The sequence below is a fragment of the Paramacrobiotus metropolitanus genome, unplaced genomic scaffold (genome assembly GCF_019649055.1).
Source record: "Paramacrobiotus metropolitanus isolate TYO unplaced genomic scaffold, Prichtersi_v1.0 Parri_scaffold0000046, whole genome shotgun sequence".
In the NCBI taxonomy this organism is placed as follows: Eukaryota; Metazoa; Tardigrada; class Eutardigrada; order Parachela; family Macrobiotidae; genus Paramacrobiotus; species Paramacrobiotus metropolitanus.
The window spans coordinates 876392-900966 of NW_026570266.1; the positions used below are offsets into that span (position 1 = coordinate 876392).

The 24575-nt window shown below is 42.9% G+C and overlaps 5 protein-coding genes across 6 annotated transcripts; 3 read left to right on the forward strand and 2 right to left on the reverse strand.

Annotated features, from left to right (window-relative positions):
• The first annotated feature begins 108 nt into the window (after positions 1-108).
• On the forward strand, positions 109-2735 carry LOC129591464 (uncharacterized). Its single transcript, XM_055487126.1, has 3 exons — positions 109-887; positions 1200-1548; positions 1674-2735. The coding sequence occupies exons 1-3, from the start codon at positions 273-275 to the stop codon at positions 2495-2497; spliced, it is 1788 nt and encodes a 595-aa protein (XP_055343101.1). The 5' UTR covers positions 109-272; the 3' UTR covers positions 2498-2735.
• An 866-nt stretch (positions 2736-3601) lies between these two features.
• LOC129591517 (uncharacterized) lies at positions 3602-5222 on the forward strand. Its single transcript, XM_055487187.1, has 3 exons — positions 3602-3903; positions 4184-4465; positions 4831-5222. Exons 1-3 carry the CDS (start codon positions 3689-3691, stop codon positions 4967-4969), a joined length of 636 nt encoding a protein of 211 aa, XP_055343162.1. The 5' UTR covers positions 3602-3688; the 3' UTR covers positions 4970-5222.
• Positions 5223-8699: 3477 nt separating this feature from the next.
• LOC129591491 (N-lysine methyltransferase SMYD2-like) lies at positions 8700-11739 on the reverse strand. 2 transcript variants are annotated; one of them, XM_055487161.1, is made up of 7 exons: positions 11638-11739; positions 10977-11240; positions 10624-10785; positions 9934-10046; positions 9551-9806; positions 9369-9482; positions 8700-9170 (listed from the first exon to the last, which is right to left on the reverse strand). In XM_055487161.1, the coding sequence occupies exons 2-7, from the start codon at positions 11169-11171 to the stop codon at positions 9021-9023; spliced, it is 990 nt and encodes a 329-aa protein (XP_055343136.1). In that variant the 5' UTR covers positions 11172-11240; positions 11638-11739; the 3' UTR covers positions 8700-9020. The 2 variants fall into 2 exon arrangements, with proteins under 2 accessions (XP_055343136.1, XP_055343135.1); XM_055487160.1 differs by lacking the exon at positions 11638-11739 and having other exon boundaries at positions 10977-11327.
• Positions 11580-14620, forward strand: LOC129591490 (uncharacterized). The gene is made up of 3 exons (XM_055487159.1): positions 11580-11663; positions 11740-12047; positions 13460-14620. Exons 2-3 carry the CDS (start codon positions 11835-11837, stop codon positions 14567-14569), a joined length of 1323 nt encoding a protein of 440 aa, XP_055343134.1. The 5' UTR covers positions 11580-11663; positions 11740-11834; the 3' UTR covers positions 14570-14620.
• Positions 14621-21852: 7232 nt separating this feature from the next.
• On the reverse strand, positions 21853-24515 carry LOC129591506 (uncharacterized). The gene is made up of 3 exons (XM_055487177.1): positions 23875-24515; positions 22659-23671; positions 21853-22561 (listed from the first exon to the last, which is right to left on the reverse strand). The coding sequence occupies exons 2-3, from the start codon at positions 23029-23031 to the stop codon at positions 21915-21917; spliced, it is 1020 nt and encodes a 339-aa protein (XP_055343152.1). The 5' UTR covers positions 23032-23671; positions 23875-24515; the 3' UTR covers positions 21853-21914.
• Positions 24516-24575: the final 60 nt, after the last annotated feature.

Genomic DNA, 24575 nt, shown 5'->3' on the forward strand with positions numbered 1-24575 from the left:
ATTTTGATTATCATAGTGCAACAGCGATCACAACGTGATCATTATCGTCTACACTTGAATGCGACAGATTGTCTGATAAACGGTTTTGGTGTACCGTTTGAGTGCTACAAACACGAGGCGGAAAATTCTGCAGCAGGGCTGCATTGTCGCGAGGCATCGCAGACCGCGTGGTAAATCTTTTGCGACGCATTCTATGTGATTTCACTTGGGCATCAGAAAGCGCTGCTTTGTAAAGAAATATCATAATTATCGTAAAATATCCCATCGTCGCCATGGTTTACTACAAGGTTGCAATTATTATTGGCGTACTCCTTTTCCTTTCCGGCATTGTCGCTCCCGAGCATTCTGACCAACCGTGCCAGAAAATTGATGACAAGTATTTTTGCATTTGCAATTCAACAGTGCGGCTTTCTTTTCCCGGCACGTTAGACCTGGATTTGATTCCCGATAACGTGCGAGCATTGGCACTTGATTCCGCTCACCGGACAGAACTCCGCACTAGCCCACTGTACCGCTCCACTTATTGCAACGTTTTACGAAACGATCACCAGAGTATTCCAGTTCGAAGCAATTTAACGAAAGTGATTCTGAGAGGATTTACTGGACAAGGCCAGCGTCCTCCATTCCGAAAATTCTTGCAAAATATTCAGGATAACATCGAACAAATATACATTAATTACTGCAGAATTGGTTATTTGGAGGCCGGCTTGTTTGGCACTCATAGAAAATTGAACATACTGGATTTGTCGAATAACGATATCTACGATATATCAGCTGACGCTTTCCGGCATCTGGAACTGACCGGTTCAGGTGGCTGGCTGGGTCTGAATGGAAACGCGTTACAAGAGCTTGATTTGCGTGTGTTTCAACCGCTTGCATCTTGGGTGGTAAGGACATATCATACAATAATTTCAGTGATTCTCAATAAAAATTTTAAGATGGCTCAAACGAGAGCACCTCAGTCTAGCTGCGAAATGTGAAATGCTGAGTTTAATGTCTGAAATACTGAACGTTTTCATTCCAAATTTGCAATTATAATCCATATATGAACTCGGACTTCCGGACCGGTATATTTCTATAAGTAAAGTAAGTTAAATGTATAGCACTGTGCTTACGAAAAGTACGTATGTGAAAATGTAAATCTATGTACAGATATACAACTTGAACTATGTACTATAATTATACTCCAACGTTTTCAGAGTCGTATTCGTCTTGAATACCAGTTGCCCAAAATGCGCAAACTTTATGCCAGCGGTGACCACTTTGAGTTTACCGTTTTGAAAAACTTGTCGTTGAATGGCAACGATCTAACCGGGATGCCATTAGAAATTTTGCAGTCCATGCCGAAACTACAGGAACTGCACCTGTTGGGAAATATGCTGTGCGATGTCGACGATTGCTCATGCTGTGAAATGGAACCGTTTCGGCAGTTCCTCGCCAACAAATCATCAGATGAACTTATGGGTGTTACATTTCAGTGCGGTTCCATGGCTTATAATAATCACGAACTATACGGTTTTGTACGGCTTCCATCGTCGCGTCCTTCCTGTAAGCAACCAAATAAATTCCTCTCCTAAAAACTATTAAAACGAGTAATTTTCGAACATTCCCTTAACGATTTTTTCAACGTTGTTCTAACAAAATTGTGTGAGTTAAGAATTAGCATTTTTAAGGTCCAAAATGCGTGTATCCGGATCCATTGACTATACAGTGCCAAAATGGAATCATTTCTGTGCCAGACTCCAATGTAGAACACACTAACGCTCTGCTCATTCGTTTCTCCAGCGACAAGACGCTGGACTGCGCAGACATCGTCTATGACCTTTACCACACCATACAATCACTGGGGAACGTGTCGCAGCCCGAACCGAGCTCATCAGAGGCAGCACTGTATTGTCGTGACAACAGAATTTCCGTGTGGAGACCGAATCCCAACGTGGTCAATCCGCTAAAGGTCACTGTTGACACGGATCTCAGTCCGCACTGCCGCAATATTCGTGCCAAGTTTCTGAAATTTTTACGAAAAGAGATTCAGGATAAAGGACACCAAAACACTACACTTTCGTTGGTTCCGGTTACGCTTTCTGTGGAAACCTGGATTGCGAGTCATTTGGTGTGTCCGCTTGGAGCTCCGTTATTTATTAACTGCACCGAAGGAAGAATGACCTTTTCTGTAAAACCACTGAACACCACGAAATCCACGGTTCTACATGTTCGCGGTGATGAATCTGTTTATTGCCGAGAATCCATTACTAATGTCAGCCAATACTTGCTAAATGACGAAGGAACAACGGTGGAAGACGACGCAGTGTACAGCCAGTCACAGGACGGCGTAGTGGCTGTTTGTCAGCATGGTCGCATTGTTCTGTCGGAATCGGGCGTGCAAAACTGGACTAAAATGCATTTGACGTACTATTCAGCGCCCAACGATCCTTGTCAACAGAAGTACCGAGCATTCCTCAATTACATCCAAGCGAGGCAGCAAACTCTAGCGTAGGATTCTGGAGCCTGACGAAAATTCGCATTAGACCACACCCAATTCGCACCCATAGTTCCTTTTCTGAATTTTAGGTATATTTGTACGTTGCAAATGCAGTGCTTGAAACAAGTATTTTTACATCGGGATGCCGAATGGTTTTGCATTCTTTAATTAACAATTTGCAACATTAAAGATATTTGTTTGACATTCCAGACTTTCGTGACACGTTAATTCGCGGTAAGTGTTCCGTTTAAGTACTACTGAAGTATTGAAAATTTTATGCGATTCTGTTTTACACATGAAAATGGTGCCAGGTTGCAACGTTTCAGTACTGAAGAATACAGAAAGCGCATTTTAATCTGACAACATTTTTCTCGAGCAGTGTATTACCTGTACGGCTACCGATGTGACAGTACCTGCAAACCTAGTTCGAAATATACAGGCTTAGAATATACTAAGGGTACTCAAACATCCTTTACGAACGGCTCTTTAAGTTATAGATGCGCTTTCCCTTTAACTCCGTTTAGCCAATCATATTTCTCTAAATCGGTGAATGATAAAATAGCTTTGAATGGGTGGTTACGCATAGCTCTTTGCAGAAGGACAGAAAGTCTAAAACAATTGAAAACAAATTTCAGTAGTCCGCAAAAGATATTTGCACAGTATGTATATGCAGGATCCGGTTCAGTTTGCGCTAACCGTTTCTAACTGAGCAGCCCTATACCGAAAAGTAACGATTTCGGTGCTTTAAGTGTAAAGGATGTTAAGTTAAAGAGAAGGAAATTATAGAGGCTGTCAGCCAATGGCTATGCAGAGACGGATCCAAAAGTTATAGGATTTGGCCCTTTAAATTATAGAGCACCAGTAAAGGATGTTTGAGTACCCTTACTGTAACTCGACATAAAGATAGACAGGCAAACAGCATCCACGTTAGCACGTAAGTACTACCAATTTCAGACTCTAATGCCTTTCGGCGTTTAATTAACGAAGAAAGCGCGCTTAATCCGGAATGTCGGGCTTTTTGAAAACTGGGACCCGCAAAAACGCTGCAGGCGCTTTATTGCTAACTCGAGCTGATTGTTATTATTAGCATGGCAAGAACTGTGGTAAAAGTTATATTTCTACGGTTATAATTGTTTCAACGTCTTTGTCAAACTGAGTATACGCTATTTTAACTGTAGGTCCACAGCTTTTGGTTGAGCGAAAAAAATGGAGCTCGTTGTCCTGGCTCTAACTGCTTGGGCCTTTGCCATTGGCTTAGCTGCTAAAACTTGTGAAGAGCAGAAAACACAGTGTGACAATCTAGGCAAAGATGAAGACGCATATCATCAGCACCTGCTGCCACAGAAGATGAGCATTCCCCTTTGGCCGGTTTCCGAAGCGGATGTGCAGCAATACCGAAGTGCTGCTGACCTATACTGCCGGTATGTTACACTCATACGTAAGTCACTGGTTTTATTTTGTTGTGCCACTGAACCGGTTTTGTAATTTCTCTCACCACCCGACTAGTGTAAGACGCTGCTACCGGATATGGTGTGGTACATACTACATTAGTTACCACGGCTAGTCAAAGCGTTATACTCCAACCCGATTAATAATTTTAGCTGCGCAGTTATTCCCCTTCTGGTATTCTCCTAACCAGTAATAATTATGCGACACATTAACAATGCAATGCATCTTGACAACTGAATGCCTTAATTACAGGTGGAGCACCGACTTAGGTAACTGTAGGAAATCCCTGTATAAGAGTTGCCCTGCTTTGCACAAGAACGATAAACCTTCTACGGGTGGATGGTACAGTGCTGGGTACGCTGTTGCCATGGGTGGACTGTGCAATACAACGGTGGGCCCGGTAAAATTCTTCCGTGCTCTCAATCACTGTGCCGGAAAAGATAGAAGCAATTTCTACGCCTGCTGCAATCTGGATTCCTTTGCCGATGAAGGGAAGAACGAAATTGGATCCGTTGCGCATCAGAATTTCTGCGAGTAAGTTGGAGACAGCTAACGCCCATGTCAGATGTAAAACCAGGTAATCCAGGTAGTCATTATGAGTGGGTATTTTAATTGCCACTACTCTGTACATTGTACACTTCCGGCTGTGTCACATTTATTAAGCCGAAGGAAGCGGATGCAGTGCAAGGCAGTTTTACCGTCGCTTATCGCATAATGTAGAACTATATACTGTATTTCAGACTTACTTCTAATTTTTATTTGGCAAAAGCCACCGACATAACAAAAGAAACCCTTCGCGGTCGCACTAATAAAAATGAAAAAAATGATTTATTTATTGTTTACTGTTTTTCTGTATGGAGTCCGGTATACTTTCATGAAAATCTTTCGCTATTTTCTAGCAAATTAAAGGCGACTGTGAACCGCTTTGACAATCACGCAGCCCGGGTTGTAGCTGGAAGATGCGGACAAGACCCTATAAATACGCTCAAGGACGGATATAGGCAGCTGGACACCAAATACTGCAAGAAATGTTCCTGACATCGGCTTCACCAATAATACTCGATTTGTTTTAATTTTATTTCGTGATTAGCTTAGTATTCTCGAAAGAAATCTGGTGCTGAATTCCGATGAACTCCAAGTGATGTGAAAAATAACTATAAAATCTAGCAAATTTTTCTCATGATGACAACAAGCCGGTTTTACTGGCGTTTTGAACTGTTTTGCTGAGCGAATATCTGTATGTCGAGGTAAAAAACCTACGGTATTTTATTAGCGAACGAAGCGAGCTCAAGTTTTTAATATCGTACTATAATAAATAAAATATCATAATAATATAATTCTGATAATATTATGATTATATTATGATAATATTAAAGCGGGAGATCGCTTCGTTTGCTCGCTTGATTACTTGATTCAATTGATTGAACGTAGCGTTATAAAGTTCATCTCGTTCTGGCACCTCGTTATTGTTGGTTCAATCGGGTAAAACAAAAATCGAGATCTGTATATAATCGACAGACTTCCGAGGCCCTGCTCTCGCAGCTAGACTGGCGGAAGAAGGGCCGGCGCTGAAACTTGGATTATTATTCGGGTTACTTAAATCTGGATTTGGATTCCTTAAACTTGGATGGCTCCCAGCCGCTTTCACTTCGGCCGCGTTCATGTCGGCCAACGTTTTTCGGCCGCCATTCATTTCGGGCGCCATTCACTTCGGCCGTCATTTAGTTCGGCCGCCGATCACTTCGGCCACAGTACATTTCGGCCGACGCTCATTTTGGTTTGATTTACAAGAAAACGTTACGTAACGTTCGATATAAATTTGTAGAAAACTTAAAACCGTTGAATCAAAAAAGTGATAGCAAATGGCCGCGTTCATATCATTTTGCCCGAACAGTTTGCTTGAGCAGTTCTTGAAGTGTTACTGTCACCATCATGTCTCCCTTTCGATGACCCGAAGTCACGAAGCATACCTGAAGAGTGGTGAAACTCTAACCGCAAGACACCAAGAAAACATAAAAAATAAAAAAATCTTCATATTAACATAAATCACCTTATGATAACCTAAGAATACGTATGAAAACATAGTAAAACCTAAGAAAACCGAAGAAACCATAACAAATTTGAGAAAACCTAAGAAAACCTTAAAGGAAACTTCAGAAATCTCAGAAACCTAATTAACAAACCTAAGAAACCCTGAAACCCAGGAATGCTAAGAAATCTAAGAAGCCTAAGAAACCTAAGAAGCCTAAGAAGCCTAAGAAACCTAAAAACCTTATAAACGTAAAAACCTAAGAAACCGAAGAAACCATAATAAACCTAAAAATCCTAGAAAACCTAGAAAACGTAGGAAAAACAATGGCCGAAACTTCCAGTTGCCGAAATGAGCGTTGGCCGAATTGAGTGTTGGCCGAAGTGAGCAACAGCCAAAATGAACGTTGGCCGAAATGAACCTGTGCGACCGAAATGTAACGCGGCCGAAGTGATCAGACGCGAACTTGGATTACCTCTTCTTATGCTTCTTGTTTTTTTTCTCATGTTTTCTCAGCCGGTAATAAAATCATTGCAGTAGTGTGGTATTTTTTCCTTAGTTTCAGTGTGAATTCCGTGCTCGTCAGCTATGGAAACGTAAAATTCTGATCAGCCGCTTAAATCACTGAAACTCCGATTCGAAATTTCAGAAGCAGACAGCAAGCATGACGAACTGGCGTGTGCCGCATGGCCCAATATAAGAACTACAGGAAAGCTCGTATAATTATTGTTTATTCAACTTTATGGTGCTTGCCATACGCTGTTCTTGGCCAAACCGGCATATATTACTGTTTATATCCATCCGCGTTGAAATGGGCTCCTGGAAAGGTATTTAACCGGCCGCGTAATTGTACTTTTTTTCTGAACAGGAAACATGATAATCAGGTCAAAATGGTCATTCTGTATTCTCAGAAATTCAAAGGGGATTTTAACACTCGCTGAGGAGGTGTGTCGCGTTTATAACGAACAGCATAACTGGAAACTGACTAAACGCTAACCGAAATAGCCGTTAAAGCCGTTTGCGCAACTGGTCTGGTCCGACGTTGAGGCAATTTTGCAGTCCATTGTAAAATTCACTTCGATTACAGTAGTTAAGCAGTACCTTGTGAAATGTAAGCAAGTTGCTGCCATAATTTTCTGCTGAAGGAGGATGCTGGAGCGTTGATCTGACCTTTTTGCTAAGACGTTAATTTAGCAGGTAGTGCTGCCTTGCTATTTATTAAAGCTCCTTTCCATCCATAGCTAATTTTGCTTTCTCATTTCGATTAGCCGGGATTATTCCTAGTGAATTAACGAAATGGGGAGCCGTAGCGGTGCAGCAGAAGCTGACTCTCGTTCTTTTGCCGCGGGAGATGTTATCATGTCGTATGATCCTTTCGTGTGGACCCTGGAATCCAGCGCCTACAAAACCCAATGTGCCTACTGTCTGCGCAAGAAGGAATCTCTGCAGATCTGTGCCGGATGTCGTCTGCATCGCTACTGCAATGTCACTTGCCAGGTAAAGATACATGATCGCGCGAAATGTGGGCAGCGGCTTAAGATCAACGAAAATTCTTTGTGAGTCGTTCTGCTTTTTGAACTTTTTTCTATTTCTCTGGTGTGCCGGTAATTTTAGTACACATTCAGCAATATCGCCAGTAAAATCTTTTAATGGTTCAGGTTACAAAGCGCCGAGTCGTATAGCGGGCACTTTTTTTTATGTAGAAAACTGTTTCTCTTAGGGTAGTAATTTTACCAGCTGATTTTTTGCGTAGGCTTTTTAAAAATTCATATGCGCGCCAGAGTGTACTGGCTATTAGTTAACAAAATTACGTACAGCATCGTGCGCGATTGAAAAGTTCGAAAAAAACGGTGCCTCTCAATTTTATCGAACTTGAGCAGCCAAGGTTGTTATTTCTTTTTTTAAAGAATTAAAGGACAAAGAATTTGTAGCAGTATTAATATTTGTATTATTACTGCATTGCTTGGACGGTTATGTCACTTGTGCAATGCGACTTCTATTGCCTTGTTAGACGGCCGATTGGAAAATGGAGCACAAAGTGGAGTGCGCGATGCTAGCGAAGATGGATGCAAAAATGAAGGCGGAGATAGTGAGTGTGGTGACGCGCTGCGGGATTGCCTGCAGCAAGCAACCTCCGGTGGAGTTAATTCTAAAGATGGCCAATAAAGTCCGGGTAAGTTCCGTTTAGTTTATATTTGTCTGCTGATTCCGACACGGTGACACCAAGTCTACCGAATTACGCAAATTATGAGGACATTGTTGCAGCCACTCGTAATTCAGAAAACTAATAACCCGTAGCAACATAATGAACATATGCTAAACAGTAAACAAACGGTGACGTAATGTCCAATTAAGTTGTTATGTGCCTGAAATAAATAAATAAATACCTTAAGTAATTTGACAGAGTTAAATTAGCGTAAATCTTCACGTGATCGTGTTTACTATGAGGAATGCTTACCTTCCATGTGGGATCAAAAAGTGAATACTGGTTAGCCGGTCCGCAGTTAAGAAATGCACTGATAAAACAATAATCAATGCGTATAAATCGCACAGAGAAGCGCTTGTTGTTCTGTATGCATTAAAGCGAAGCATTCACGTGTTTAGTCCTCCATTGAAAATAATGTAGTATGTATGCACCATGAACCTATTGTAAGTAGTGGTAGCTCATGGACTTTATTACTGTTTTACAATTTTTACGCATACATGACAACAGAACCGTTAGAATAAGAATCTGTTTGAAATGTCATCCAGCTGAACACCATGGTCAATATCCCCGGTCGGGGACGACGTCCGGCTCAGGAGCTGGTGGATACGCTGCCGCAGGATGCGGTACTACAGGATCCCCGCCTAGAGAAAAGCCTAAAGAGGTTCGTGCTTTGTATGGCACTCGTGGGTTTTGATTGCGCTCATTCTAGCCGTCGTCTTGTTTTCTGGCAGATTGCCGACTGTGGAGCCGCAATCGGGGGTCGCCGTGGCAGCTCTCGTTACGTATCTCGCCGTTGTGGGGCGAAACACGCAGGTCTTGTACAGTACGGCCGACAGCAGACCCGTTAATGTTGGCTATGCCGTGTACCCGGTGACACCGCATTGCCACATGACGGCGGTGTGCTGGGATATCAATGTGGTACTTTGCTCCCGGAAACGCAGTGCGTTCGTGCTTGCCACGGATGATATTCCGGTGTATACCGGATGGAAGGATGTAGGTTGGGCCTATAATTTACGCATGCTACGGTCGTGCTGAGAATTCAGTTCAAGGAAATAAAAATTAATTGTGGCTATTGTCAGGATATATAAATTCAAAAAATGTCAAGTTAACTTACAGTCCGTAAAAGAGTGTGCTTATGCTACTTTGTCAGGAAGCTACTTATTAGAAAAGTTATCTGCTGCATCCTAAAATTTAATACGTACGTATTGTTGAGTGCATTTTCGGCACGTGCATGGATATCCGTTCTGATTCTCGAATTCCGTGCGGCGCATAGTTCGTGTGAAGAAGTGCGGTTCTTCAATGTCATTGTACCGCAGCTGCAAAAACAACCCCATCAGCTTGTATCACGGTTGGTCGAACTCTATGAGTTGAAACGTTCCCGTACATCCTTCAGCCCGGTGAAATTGGGAATGTCCTCCACGGCATGGATAAACAAGCGTCGCCCGCGGAAACTCTTCACCACATTCATATCCCAGCACACCGGCGTCATGAGCCGAGGGCTGACAAGGGGATACACCGCCAGACCAAGCGGCGCCAGACTCTTCAGCGGCACGATCGTCACCATATTGTACATCATCTTGGAAGTATTCGTCAGCATATCGGGCAGGTCCATGCCCAACTTCAGTTTCATAACGTCCATTCTGCAATAAAGAGATTTCTCAATCAAATAAACCACTACATTCCGTATTTAATCGAATACATTCCGTATTTAATACAAATACATTCCGTATTTAATCGAAATAAGAAGAGTAATACGAGTTGACTCACATTCGCTGATATATGTTGTTTAGGAGCATTGGTTTGGGGTTGAACGGCAGCATGTCCCACAGTTCTTTCGCGGATTTCGGACCCAGTCCGGGCACATCAGTCACAGCGTTAAGCTGAAACGAAACGGATGATCATGGGAGAAACGGGAGTCAGAGAAGTTATTATTTTGAGGCAGTCTTTGAGGCCCAAAAATCCTTGGCTGTTTTCAGACCCGTCTTTAACGAGGGAAGGGGATAGCGCAAATGCGCCTCTCGCCTTTTTTTGAAAAAATTGTTAAAATTCCATATAAAATTTAAAAAATGGGGGACTGGCACCACGGGCGCAATACTTCTCCCTCGGGGAGAAATTGTGCGTCTTCCCCCATTTTTAAAAGCTTAAGGCTGTTTTGCAAAAATAATTCATGGGGTAAAAATGTAAAATACAAATAATACTACTCTTGATAATATAAAAAGACACATTTTACAAAGTCATCTTTTTATGTCTTACAGCGATCTGCTTCCAAAACAAGCATTTTCGTTAATATCAGTATTCAATACCAAAAGGTTTAGATTATTGTCGATGCTAAAATTTTTTGACAGGTCTTCATTCCATACCGACGGATTGTGTCAGCACAAACATTTATCTCCACAGGAATTTAAGGAAATTGCCAGGAATTACCGCTACTACCGTAGAGAGACGATGTACATATACCTTAATCTTGTTGGCAAACTTCGCAATAAGGTCCGCGGGTAGGTCCAAACAATATTTCATGGTGCAACTCGAAGAACTTTGCGGCACCGTCAAGTTGCAGCCCGTCCCGACCTTCTTCAGTAGAGCGCATTCAGTTTTATGCTCCGCTTTCCAGTCAGCAGCCTACACAAGAACACAGTACCAGTAAACTGTATAATTATTTGCCATCTTTCTTCCATTTCGTCATATTGCCAGGGCAGCATTATTAAATTCGTCATTCAAAATTTTAACCAGTGAATTACACATATTTGTAAATTATTTGTCTGCATGCATAACATTGCTAACAGACTCGCAGACTGGAATCAGCAGGGTACCTGACAGGCAGCACTGCAGTAGCGGTGCAGTTTGCATCCCGAGCAAATTCGTAGTTCCTGGCCATCGCGCATGCAGTAGGCGCAATGGGTTTTATAAGCGCTGCTTTCCATTACCCACACGAATGGGTCGCAGCTCATCACGACATCCCCAACCGCAAACGATCGCCCCCCGGGAGCATCCTGTGCAGCCTCCATGGTCTCCGTTACAGAAGTGAGAACTTGTATCGTAGCAATGACACAATCAGGCGATAAATATTTAAAGATCTGCTAAAAATTTTATATAAATAGCAGTTCAGTGCTTACGGTTCGCTGATTTCCACGTTGAAAAATTTCCTAGCTTACAGTGTTAGACATCACAACTGACGATATGGTTTTAAACTTATCGAACTTTTTGTGTTCCGCACCCCGGCCTGCACTGACGGGCAGCTGTGCACACAGCTGGCCGTCAGTGTGAGTCAGCCACTGAATCTACTGAGCCCTTCCTCTCTGGGCTCTCATAAAATTTGTTACTCAGTGACTCACGCTTTTGCCGTCAGATTGCGGAATCCCTTTCAAGCCTTTTAAACAGCAGTTGTATTGTTGTCAAAAGAATCGATTGACGAAATCGTTTTAAATTGTGTGATTCGAAAAAATGGATATCCACACAGCAGCTATCCCTTACTCATTCAAAGAATCCAATAGCTGCACGTAAGTCGTAATCCAAATTCCAATCCAATTGCTACACTTTCAAATCAGAATGTATCTACTGAATTTTTTCTCCTAGCGAGAAGTTAGCTAGATGATACTCGTATCTGTACAATGAATGTCAACTGAATCAGAGTGACGAAGGTCGCTTTGTGGCTCGAATGGCTTGAAATTATGGAAATATCGTCTGGAGGAGCTGCGCCGTCCTCAAAGCTTTCTTTTCCATGCCCGATTTGTGGTTTTCTCTGCTCGACCAAAAGCGCCTTCACCAACCACAAGGGGAGCAACAAGTGTAAGGAGAATGTGCTCCGGCGACAGCGTGGACTGGACCCGTCAGCCAGCAAAGGAGTACAAGACAGCGTCTCCAGTTCCAGCCTCCTAAACCGGGTAAAGTTTCTTAAAGCCAACTGTAGACTTATAAAACGAATCCCTAAAGGCGCCCGCAGAGCAGTAGCCGCAGCATTCAAGCGCGTAGTGTCCCGCTGTGTTACAGAAAACTCAGTGGAATCTTGGGAGGCTCTGCTTGTTTTTCCGTATTTCGTTTTTCGTTTACCTGGTAAAACCAAGAGCGATTGTACTCAGTCATTAGCTACGCTGATTAAATGTAACATTGTTAATTTTGAGTCAGGAATCAGAGACGTTCCCGTTAGTCCTCCGCGAACATTCAGGCCACTTGATGTACAGAAATTTGTGTAAGGAAAAATCCAAAATGGCGACGTCTCAGGAGCGGTGCGCATTCTTTGTTCCGAAGACGCTCTTGCTCCCCGCACAGAAGCTACTTTCACTGAACTGCAGAACAAACATCCGGGTGTCAACCCGGATGCTTGTTACCCGGTATTGTCACCAGCCCAAAGCGATAAAATTAGCCGAGTTACACAGAAAGAAATTACCGAAGCAATCAGGAGTTTTCCAAACGATTCAGCTGGCGGTCTTGACGGCTTACGACCGCAGCATCTTAAGGATATGATAAGTGATACTGCTGATGATAGTCCTAACATAGTGTGCGAACAGTTAGCGCTTTTAGGAGATATCATGCTCTCCGGTCGCGTTCCTACGGAAATCGTGCCTGTTCTGTACGGCGCAAATCTGACTGCTTTAAATAAAAAGGGGGGTGGGATAAGACCGATAGCGGTCGGCAGCACTGTACGTCGTATAGTGGCAAAAATTGTGGTTAAGCGAGTGCAACAGCAGATGGGTGAAAAGCTTAGACCAAAACAGCTGGGATTTGGCACTCCCGGTGGCTGTGAGGCCGTCGTGCATGCTGCCAGGCGATTTCTTACGACCCCTTCAGAGGAAGTACGAGTCCTTGTAAAGTTCGACTTTCGAAACGCATTTAACACGATCCATCGCGATAAAATGTTACAAATCGTCCATTCTGAGTTGCCAGATTACGTTCATTTCATTAGCCAGTGTTATCAAAACCCAACCAGTTTAGCTTTTGGCGAATGGGATATTCTGTCACAGGCTGGCGTGCAACAGGGAGACCCTTTAGGCCCTTTACTTTTTTCGCTCCTCATATTACTACTGATATTATCTTTGGTGTCACCGCTGAACGCATGGTACTTGGATGATGGTGTCATAGGTGGCAGTTGAACGACGTACTGGACGATGTAGCTAAGGTCATTGCTACCGCCAGTGAGTACAGTTTGGAATTAAATCTTCTAAAATGCGAGTTCTATATTTTCGGTGGTACTGTAGAAGACCGTGAAATTGCGCGACAAACATTTGTCAATCGTTACCCAGAGTTCCTGCAACCTACTGAAAGTGAATTGGTATTGCTCGGTGCTCCTCTTTTGCAGGCCGCCATTCCGAACGCAATCGTTAAAAGGACACAAGATCTTCAGAGACTATCCTCGAAGCTAAGTATTCTGCCTGCTCATCAGGCTTATTTTCTTTTGCGCACCAGTATTTGTATTCCCAAAATGAATTATTTACTACGATCAAGCCCAACTTGGCTGTGCAGTAACGAATTGGATATCTTCGATAATACAGCGAAATCGGCACTAGAAACAATAGCGAACGTTAAAATGGATGGCGTTACATGGGCACAGGCTTCGCTTCCCGTTTTCAGTGGCGGGCTGGGAATTAGGCGTGTGGCAGAACTAGCGACTTCAGCCTATTTGGCTTCGGTTTATGCCACATCGTCCCTAGTTTCGAGCATCGCCCCTGGAACGGAGATTCTTGACTTGGTGCACCAGTTGTGGCAAGCAGCATCGTGTGCTGAATTACCGTCAGAAAGCCTACGAAAGACGCAGAAAGTGTGGGACGCCGCTGTGGTCAAAAAAGCTTCCGAAGATATCACAAACTTGTATGTAAATGATGTTACACATTGTGCGCGTTTGCTTGCAGTTGCGCGGCCGGAATCGGGCAAATGGCTGAACGCCCTCCCTGTACCTTCACTCGGAACGTTGATGTCAGACGAGAGTTTCCGTGCAGCAGTTGGACTACGTGTCGGCGCGCCAATTTGCAGTCCCCACTTTTGCGCTGACTGCCGTCTGCCTGTCGACCAATACGGCCACCACGGACTTTCGTGTAAGAAGAGCGCTGGACGTTTTCTTCGTCACTCCTCCTTGAACGAAATAATTCGGAGAAGCCTAGTTACCGCCAATATACCAGCCGTACTGGAACCGAGAGGGACCAACGACGAGGATGATCGCCGGCCGGATGGTGTGTCGCAGTTGCCTTGGAGAAACGGACTACGACTCGCCTGGGACGTGACATGTGTTGACACCGTGGCTTTGTCTAACGTCATCAGCAGCAGCATCAAAGCCGGAGAAGCTGCCAGGAAAGCGGAAGAAGAAAAGTGCCGAAAGTACGAATATCTGGCGCCGGAATACGACTTCGTCCCTTTAGCTTTCGAGACTTTTGGCGTCGGCGGCCCAGCTTGTATGAAATTTTACGTGAGCTAGGAAAACGCTTGAAGGATGCTTCTGGAGAAAAACGATCATACGAGTTTTTGTTGCAACGTCTTAGTATTGAAATACAGCGCTGGAATGCGCTGTCTGTGACGTCCACTGTTCCATGTTCTGATGGTTTTAATGCTGTTTACTTTGTGTTATAATGTTTTTTGTAAGTGATGTGTAAATTACTGTCTAATAACTAAACCAATAAAATTCTTTTTTTTTTCACTTTCAAAGAAGGACGGTGCAGGCCTGCTGTGATTGCATTACGTAAACTTTTGCGGCAGGTTCATTGAACCGTGGCAGGTTCTTTTATGCGGTATAAGACTAGAATCAGTCGTAGCATACATGAAACTGTAGTTTCGGTTTTTAGTCTTCGATATCCGTGTGTAAACAAAAGTATTTTTTGGCGCCCGTAGAGTACGGAAGGGTCCGGCCGGTTGAAGCAAGCGGTGGGGCCTAACAGTCATGTGACATGAGTCTAGTAAGATGCGTGAAACTTGTAGATGGCGTTGTTAGCTCGGCATCTTTTTTAGGTTACATTATGTGCTCCTACATTATGTAGGAGCACCTTGCAGTGTGCTCGTACATTATGCAGGAGCACATTGCATCGGTTTCATCGGTTCTTGGAGGAGAAAAACGGAATTGTAGTATCCAAACAAACGTAATCCAATATGCTCCTGCAATGTGCTCCTATATATATGTGCTCCAACATTTGTAGGAGCACATTGCAATGTGCTTCTACATATGCAGGAGCACATTGCAATGTGCTCCTACATAATGTAGGAGTACACTGCAGGAGCATATTGTATGTGGAGATTATAAGGGGTAAGAATATAAAGTGCTGAATAGAGAATTTATTAATATAGTAAATTAGATTAAAGGTGATATGTTTCACGAAAAGTGATAATGAAGAAAGGGTGTACTAATCCAGTGTAGCGAAGAAAGAGTCTACATTGAGTTTGGGTGAAGCTAAAGGGATTTTTACTGTAGCATGGTATAAATATATTTGACCTTCTGTTTGTTCGTATTTGAGTGTTTAATTAAGTGCTACAGGAAGTGGAGTGTGTTGCGGGTTGTAGATAGTGATGGATTATTGTGGAAAATTCAAGAAATTTCGAGAAAGTTGATTGCTTAATGGAGCAGACTATTATGTTTTGCTCTGATAATCTTGGATGTGTAGGAACAGGTGGTTTGCATATGGGAAGTAGGTTGGTAGGTACATTAAAATGTTGTACGAGAAAATGTATAGTTTAATTTGTTTGTAGACTGGAATTTTTGAGTTCGGTGGGTATATAAGAAGTTGAGGAATCTTTTGTTTGAGTTATTATGGAGTGGACGAAGTATATGGAGTGAGCAAAATGTTTTTCTTGTTGGTTTTTTTTGGTGGCCGGCGTGGATTTGCGGATACTTACTGATTCAGGTTGCTGTCTTTTGTTTGGTTTTGGTAAGTCTTTTTAGGTTGAGTATGGTTTAGTAAGTTTTCTTTCATACATTATTTTCGTTTAAGAATTCTTTTTTCAATAAATAATGGAAGGTAGTTGTGATCGTAAGAAAGACATGCGTGAGTGTATGCGTGATTATAGAAAAAAATGCAAAATCGAAACTGATGGTAATTGTAGCAGGGAGGATAATGTGCGAAGTGGTGATGATGTAATGTAAAAGTTAAAAAACAAAAATGTAATCGAAATACTAAAGGTGGTGCGTTTTCTGGTATGTTTGGAAAAAATTATTGGAGAATTTTTGGACAATTATTGGACAATTTTTGTAAACGGAACGTGCTAAACGACATTTGCGGAGTATGGTAATGTGTAATGGTTGTCCGGATCTTTTCTTAAGCATTATTTTACGATTTTGTCCTGAATCGTTGTGTTTTGCTGACCCTGTTAAGTTTACATTTTTGTTTTTTAACTTCACATTTTCATGTCTAACATCATCACTACTTCATTATCTTCCTTGCTACAATTACCATCAGTTTTCGTTTTGCGTTTTTTTTTTCTATAATCACGCACATACTCACGCATGTATTTCTTGCGATCACAACCAGTTTCCATTATTTTATTAAAAAAAAACAATACTTAAAAGAAACTATCTATGAAAGCAAACTTACTAAACTATACTCAACCTAAAAAGACCAAAGCCAAACAAAACACAACAACCTGAATCAGTACGCTTCCGAAAATCTAAACCGGCCACCAGAAAATAACCAACAAGAAAAACATTCTCCTCACTGCATATACTTCGTCAAATCCATAACAACACAAACACGACGTTCCTCAACTTCTAATATACCCACCAAACTAAAAAAATCCAGTCAACAAACCAATTAAACCAAACATTCTCTCGAACAACCTTTTAATGTACGTCCCAGCCTACATCCCATATACAAACCACCTGTTACTACACATCCAAGACTATCAGTGCAAAACATAATAGTTCGCTCCATTAAGCAATCAACTTTCTTAACTACACAAATTACTACCACCAAAATGACTGTGTATACCTATGGAAAGTTACAGACTAAACGCGCAATTTTCAAGGTCTCAACTGTAGTAAAGAAACACCCACAACCTCTCATGTCCTTCATACACTCACAAAATTCTTTCCCTACTATTATTATTCCTTTTATATACACAAATCCGAAATTGTTTTAAATCCCAGTATTCCTCTTCCTTATCCCGTACCTGCCGCTACACAATCGAGAGATTGTCCACGCATTGTATTAACGTACGGGAGGGTACTGATTAAAGGTGTTTCCTAGTGTTTGCAAGTTTAACTGTAAAACAGTGAGGTAAAGGCGCTTACAGTTTTTGCTGCGGCTGCTTTCTGTTGTTCTGAAACCTGTATTTTGAACTACTCGTATTTTCTTTTGCCAAGAAACTTGATTTTTGTTCATACTCGTGCCCGTGTAAATGCATCGACATCACAAAGTTGTAATATAACTGATATGCTTGGATTGTTGTTAACATGTCAGCCAGTCCAGCTGGTGCGCTAGTTTTGATTTTCGAAAAAGATTTGAATCATCCACTGCTGGTTTATGTACTTGATGCAGAATACAGATAAGAATGGTAGTCTTCTGAGTCGTTCTGACTGGTTTGTCTGCCGTGCAGTCGTCAACGGCTGGAGACGGAAGGCAAACATCTGTATGAGCGCGCGTTATGGCACACCGGAAGTACCGGTACATGTAGAACGATTGCTGCTTACGGTATAGTTGAAATTTCCCAGATGCTGTAAAACTTGTAAAGCGTACCCTTGTGCTTGTAGCTTCGCGTTATTATTGATAAAAGCTGTTCCCCCACACTTGTTCGCTGCTGATACGCTAAAATAAACCAGCATTCGCCAGCAGAACCATTTACACTCGGAGCCAAGAAATTCCTATCGCGAAGCTTATACATAGTGACGTGTACTGGCGTCCCTTAGTACACATCGGTACTACTTTACTACTTCTACCCCTACAACTAAGGCTTAGGCTTTACTACATCTTCTACGCGAGTCCTGACCCCGAGTCTCTACTTCGACTTCTCAGAAATCCCCAGCAGAGAACTTTGACCGCGACTTGCCATTTCGACGTGACCGCGCTTCGATGACGTAGCTCAACCTATTGTTCTAGTGTATTAGTTGACCTGATGTTCTCATTTGTCCACGTGTAGTTGTGCAGCGGTGTGATTAGTCCACGTGTCCTTAGATGTCTCTTATTGGTTAGATTCTAAATCCCTATTGTTCTCAGACCCGTACCTGCGCGTACGAAGAGCCAGCACTTGCGGTGCCAACGGCTATATAAGGCGCTCGTCGCCCACACAAATGTCAAGAGTTGTAATCCCAACAAAAGTAGAGTCTTGTTACTCGATCTGATTAACTTCAGGCTTTTGCTCTGGTCTTCTCTTTCCAAGTGAGGCTGTTCAAACTGACCTCTGGGTGACCTTTCACCTATTGTCAGGGGTCATTCCTCTACTTCGTCGACGTGCATTATCATCTTCGGATAGTCTCGTGACGTAACAGGTTACCCACTTGATCCCACTTGTTTGCCTTGACCTTTCGGTCCCTTCGATCTTCATGCCCTGTAGCGCCAGGTTGATGGATATCTCTTATCGCTTCTGCTAACATCTAGCGTCGGACAGGTAACGTATACTTCTCCGTCGTGTGTGTATTTCTCGTGTTTGCAGGACCCGGACCTCTTCTTCTTTTCCTTTCCTACTTCATACCAGATCAACGTAATCTTCTACCATCTTCCGTAACAGTTTGAGACAGAGTCGCTCTATCCGACTGGACGTGGTCGGACAAGTGGATACAGTACCCACTTCACTGTGTTAGGTCTTTAATTCACGTCAATAGGTAACTTTGAAGTTACGAGCAAGTTGTATTTATTACATTTATTTGTATTTATTATTTATTTTATTTGTTGTATTTATTACATTTATTTGTTGTATTTATTGCTGTCATGCAGTTCAGTTTGAAAAATGTTCTTTGGGCTTAACTCACTAATCTGCCACTACAAATACTGTACATAATACACTATGCCCTTCATGTAGCTAAAGCCTGTAAGAGCACAAGATGCCTGTCCAACTCATTTCATATTTTCGAGTAGGTTTTACACCTACACTGCTTTGTAGCTAAACTATATAATACTTACTGTAGGTAAGCTATATAATAGAGTGCAGTGTCAATCCTCGGAACATTTAACGATATTAGGGACAACGAGCATGGTTTTTAGCGTTTAGATTGGCTGACCGGGATTGATGTTGTTGTTTTGTTGTTGTTGTCAAGTGCCAGATGTTGCTTTTCTTGGCAGCTCTGCTGCGACTTTGTGTACACATAATGCTTAATGCACAATAAATTCTGCCATAACGTTATTTTTATAAGGCGTGAACCATTTTTGCAGATAATGGTGCGACTCTTTCTTTCTGATTCTTTTGCTGAGTTCGGCAAAAGGTCTATGGAACGCGAATCCCGGAGATCCCAAGATTGCGCCTTAATCCCCGCATCTCTCTGCCACTTCACCGGGCCCTATCAGCTGACATGCAGCCATGTGCCTTTGAAAATACCAGGAAATTTTAAGACGAGTATTCTGTACTCTAACACCAGTAGCATACAGTAGAGGTATCCTTGGGTCAATGACCTCATTCTTGACTGCCCGACCAGTGCCAATCCACCTACGCCATCGGCCCCACTGCCACCGCCCTTTCTCCAACATGTGGATGGGGGACATGACTCTGATTGGCTTCCAGGCGGAAAGACGAAGCCGAGCGGCCATCGACGTCCTATTGGGCGGAACTAGACAGTCATCTTCGTCAGCACATACATTATTCAAAAATCGGGATCCAGACCGACCCTTTCTCCTATTTTTGATGCCCTTCGGGAACTAGACATTCGTAACAACCACATCCGCACTATTGAGCTTAACGCTTTAGAAACCCTTTTGAAACTCAGCACACTGTAGATGGGCGTAAATTCTTTGTACGTGTTTGACTGGAGTGTCACGTAACCGGTGATCCAAGAATTAGTTGGTTTAAGGTTTTACTAGTAATTTCTCACAATTAAAAATAAGTGTGATGTTGTCCAACTAGTTTTTTGAAAGATTTTGGTGGAAGCCGATTCGCAGCATCCGCCCTTGGAAACTCTATAACGAAGCGGGCCGTTGTTTCTCCTGAACGTACATCGAATCACAACCGCTTGTTATTAATTCCCAAGAACGTCGTGGACACTTTTGACTTCAGACAACAGGGCAATGTGACCTTTGATATCCGCCGCAATCCAGTTTCTTCGGACAAATCCAACTGTTCTCGCTGTGGTATCAAAGACATGGCCCACTGATTTGCTAAGCGGACCGCATTTAGCCGTACGCCGGGATACCTCGATTAAAAGTGCAACATGGGCGCTCAGTGTCAAGGCCACATGCGGACTGAGTTGAAACGCCAGCAGGCACGAGTGACAAAGTTTACGTTCGGGAATGAATCCCTTGTTATCAAGCGCGTATGAACGCTGCCATTAATACACGTGTCTTTTGACAACTCTTTGAGTGGGGAAATGTGTTAGAACAGTGGATCAGTTGTAATCTCTTTTATTGGGCAAAAGCCATCAATACAACAAAAAGCGCATACGCAGAATACAACGCAAAATGATTTACTTTTAAACATTAAAAAAACAACCAAAGTCGTTAGCGCTGTCAGTCATTTTAGAACGCATACCCAAATTGCCCAAAACAGCAGCAATATTTCCTTTTACAACTGCTAGGCTAAATCTGCTGCTTTAAAGTGCAGTAGAACGGGGCTCCCCTGTGGCGTCGCGAATCTTTCTGCCAACGAAGCGAATAAGCTCCGCAAATGCCGGACCAAAAGTTCCAAAGGTCTCGACCGCCAGGGGATAAAGCAGATATCCCATTTCTTCCACAAATGCGTACTTACGACGTTTACTGTCTTCGGCCAAAAGCGCAACACTGCCGGATGCACTCGCGCTTGCCCGCACGTGCGATAAGGCTACTGTGTCCCAAGATGTAGCGTCCCAAACGAGCGCTTCGCCATCACGTACAGGAACGAGAGTCATGCCATCTGGCCGCGTATTGTTTATACCGGACAGTCCCAGTGGCTCGCTTTGACATGGATGGATCGGTTTCTGCTTCGTCGTTGTGATTACTGTACATATACAAGGTAGTACAGTACTGCCATAGTCGAGTACAGATACATGCACGGGAATTTATCAAAAACAGTCAACAGAGACGATGATAAAAAAGCACAGTTTCTTAAAGCAATAATATGGTTAATTTTCACATTGTCTGTAACTCAAGCGTCCGCACTGCGAGAGCTGCTCTCGCAGTGCGGACATGCACGTTGCGATGTTGTGTACGAGTACTGAAAAAAAATACGTAAAACAAGTAACTACGCAATGCGACGTACAAGTACATATTATTTTGAATTTTGCCGGGTAGTTTAGAAGTACTATCACTGGTGTACTGTTTCGCATATGGCCAAATTCTTATTGTTCTGGATCACATACTTTGACAGTAAAGGTTTGGTTTCTATCTGTTCTGTTTGACGTTGGCATTGGCATAACTAAAATGGCTAATGTTCTCCATATTTAAAGGTGATAATTTATAAAGGTGCAGGTTTTGACAGATATATGATTAGGCAGATCCGACTCCATAGGCTAACACAAAATATGATAAAAATGATATGTTGTCATTTTTTGGAGTTTTATTTCATGGGGTTTTTATTAGTTTTTCTTTTTTATTTTTTTTATTGGACAAACATTTTTGCTTAATTGCACCGGCAACACCGCGGATTTAACTAGCGGCGTAATCAGGCGCTGGTAGTCTCGCTGCACAAGCCTTTTAGGTCGGATAACAGATAGACCTTAGTGCTCATAAGGTGGGGTTAAGAAACGAATGAAACTTTAACGATTCGCAGGATCGTCCCCTAGCCGGCCCAAAACAGAGCGCGACAAAGGCTCGCGCCTTTACTGCCATTTCGGGCTGTTTTGCATCGACAATGCGGCTGTCATCCGGCATAGCCTGGCGCTTCCATAGTGCGTGCATGTGTCGAACGAAATCCACTTCGGTCGTCTCACTCTGAGCAAAGCTGTACTCTTTCCGTTTTCCATTTTCTTCGTACACCCACTCGGGAGGTTTTCGTGTATACATTTCAATCACCGCACAGCCCAAACTGAACACATCCGTCGCCGGTCCAACTGCAGCCGGGCCGCTGATGGTATCAAACGCCAGCAGTTGCTGCATTTCCTTGGAAGCAAAGCGCGACGACCCTTCCGGATACTGGATGGACGTTCCCAAATTGGAATCCCAACGATGGTATGATGCTTTTTCGAAATGGGCGATCTTTACGATATTGGTGATTTTATCCACCAGGATGTTAGAACAGCGGATATCCTTATGCACAATGCCGTACTGATTTAGCACTGTTAGTCCATTCAGTATCTGACCAGTGAAGTCAGGAATCAAGACGGTTTTAAATTGTCGCGTCACTAACATGTCCGACAGAATAGTGTACGCGCCTAAAACACAATAAGGCTTGACATCAAACTAAACAAGGGCTAGATCGGTTTTACGTCAACTACCAAAATTATATGTCCAGCAAATTGTTTATAATACCTTCGTTTTCCGTGAATATTCGCAAATCGGTCGTCGGGTTCTCCGGTTTCACTTCATAATGACGTATAATGTTTTTGGTTTGCGGCGCAATTTCTTCAATAAGCAGTTGGAATACTTTATGTTTGTTTTCAAGCACTACTCTCTGTTGCAGGTCACCTTCTTTAGCCGACGATATAACAGAAGCCCAACCGGGTGGATTGCTGTTTCCGACCATTTCCGGAAGCGTCAGCTTTCGTAGCAGTTCATCCTCCTTGCCGTCGCTCTCGGTAAGAATAATTTTTGCATCGGAAGACTCAGTATGTTGTTCTTGGTCTGGTTTTTCGATCACCCGGTCAAGCTGATAACGTTCCACTTTAAACCGCTGCACTTCCATAAGTTTAAATTTTGGTGTAATTTTGCAAAAGAGAAAGTAGTATAGTTCCTGAAGACGACTGATGAGCTGCGCAGCAGAGGACCGCTTCTTCTGGTCGGAAGCAAAGCAGGCCTTGATAATTGGTCCTAAAAGACTACTCTTCTCTAGTGTGTAGCATGGTCGGCAACCTACTGTGAAGTAGCGGTGTATTTCCTTGAAATTCGCTGGCGGCTTTTGCCCGTCCTCACTCTCGTCCTCCTAACCACTTAAACGAGGAGGGCGACCTTTTTCTATCATGTGGACAATGACCCAGCCAAAGCTCCAAATATCGGTTTTCCGGCCAACGTGTGTTGTATGATTCTGCGAGGCGTCCGACAGTGCTGCCATCTCGGGCGAAACAAACGGCACCGTGCCTGTCGCATTCTCGATAAGTCGTGGAGGTGTGGATGATCCGCTGAAGTGTTTAGCCATCGTCAGACCAGTGATCTTCAGCGTTTCTCCGTTTGAAGCGACAACAATGTTCGCTGCTTTAATATCTAGACTAGATGGATAATCTGTTGGTCGTGAAGAAACTGCAGACCGTCTAGTATCTGTGCTGCATATCGTACGACTTTGTAATCAGTGGGTTGTTTGCCATGCGCTGATTCATCCAGCGGCAATCCTAAAAATAATGGTCTCTTTTAATAATAACAGACGCTATTCCGTATCGCATACGACAATTCCAGATGTTTTGCATCGGAAGCGTTCTCAGCCTCTGTATTCTTTGCTATAGCAGCAAATTCAACGGAAGCAACAAAAAAGTCAAAAATATCGCAAATTTACCAAATAAGATGTTTTTCTGTATTTACACCGAAGTTTGTTTACCTTCACACTCTTCGGTTAAAATGTAGCACGTGGTTAATCCCGGTGTCCCGGATGTATAACTGACGCCGTAATACTTCTGGACATGTTTATTATCCTCGCTCGATGCATTCACCAACGGTTGCAACAGCATTCGCAGTTCTCGCATTTCATTTTTCGCATCAGCACGTTGCGATGGTATCACTGTTAGTTCGGCTGTCGTGGGTAGCGATGCTAACTCCGCGAATCTTCCAAATCCAGAAACTGCAAAATAGGAATCCGCTTGTTTTCCACACAGTGGCAATTCATCGTCTCCTCCTCTTGTTAAACTGCTTGCTTCTTCAGTCTTAACAACCACGACTTGGTATGTGATTGAATTTCTCGTACAACGCTTGTGCTGAAAGTTTACGGCGTAAATGATTGACATTCTTTTCTAAGTAGCGAATTCTACCGCCTTTTACTACATACGCAGCACAAGGCATCGCTTATTTGCCTAAACACTACGATAGTTATTGTAAGTATTCTCTGCCGACCGCACTTTTGGCATCACTTTACAGGGATAAGACTAAAAAGTTGATTTAATAAAAAAAATTATAAAGATTGCATTGTAATTGCACGGGCGCTTGCGTTCTTCAGCAACTTCGTTTATAGCTGCAGAAGCAACAGAACCGCTTGCGCCGATTACGCTGTTCACTGTTACTACACGCAGTTCTTGCGCTAGTTAC

Coding starts and splice junctions, on each gene's coding strand:
- LOC129591517 (XM_055487187.1), top strand. CDS start 3,689: ATGGAGCTCGTTGTCCTGGCTCTAACTGCTTGGGCCTTTGCCATTGGC. Junction 3,904..4,183: donor GCTGCTGACCTATACTGCCG/GTATGTTACACT, acceptor CCTTAATTACAG/GTGGAGCACCGACTTAGGTA. Junction 4,466..4,830: donor GCGCATCAGAATTTCTGCGA/GTAAGTTGGAGA, acceptor GCTATTTTCTAG/CAAATTAAAGGCGACTGTGA.
- LOC129591464 (XM_055487126.1), top strand. CDS start 273: ATGGTTTACTACAAGGTTGCAATTATTATTGGCGTACTCCTTTTCCTT. Junction 888..1,199: donor AACCGCTTGCATCTTGGGTG/GTAAGGACATAT, acceptor CAACGTTTTCAG/AGTCGTATTCGTCTTGAATA. Junction 1,549..1,673: donor TCCATCGTCGCGTCCTTCCT/GTAAGCAACCAA, acceptor AGCATTTTTAAG/GTCCAAAATGCGTGTATCCG.
- LOC129591491 (XM_055487161.1), bottom strand. CDS start 11,171: ATGGAGGCTGCACAGGATGCTCCCGGGGGGCGATCGTTTGCGGTTGGG. Junction 10,047..10,623: donor AGTTTGCCAACAAGATTAAG/GTATATGTACAT, acceptor GTTTCGTTTCAG/CTTAACGCTGTGACTGATGT. Junction 9,171..9,368: donor GAAAATGCACTCAACAATAC/GTACGTATTAAA, acceptor CGTAAATTATAG/GCCCAACCTACATCCTTCCA.
- LOC129591490 (XM_055487159.1), top strand. CDS start 11,835: ATGGAAATATCGTCTGGAGGAGCTGCGCCGTCCTCAAAGCTTTCTTTT. Junction 12,048..13,459: donor GTTCCAGCCTCCTAAACCGG/GTAAAGTTTCTT, acceptor CCTCTTTTGCAG/GCCGCCATTCCGAACGCAAT.
- LOC129591506 (XM_055487177.1), bottom strand. CDS start 23,031: ATGGAAGTGCAGCGGTTTAAAGTGGAACGTTATCAGCTTGACCGGGTG. Junction 22,562..22,658: donor AATATTCACGGAAAACGAAG/GTATTATAAACA, acceptor ATTGTGTTTTAG/GCGCGTACACTATTCTGTCG.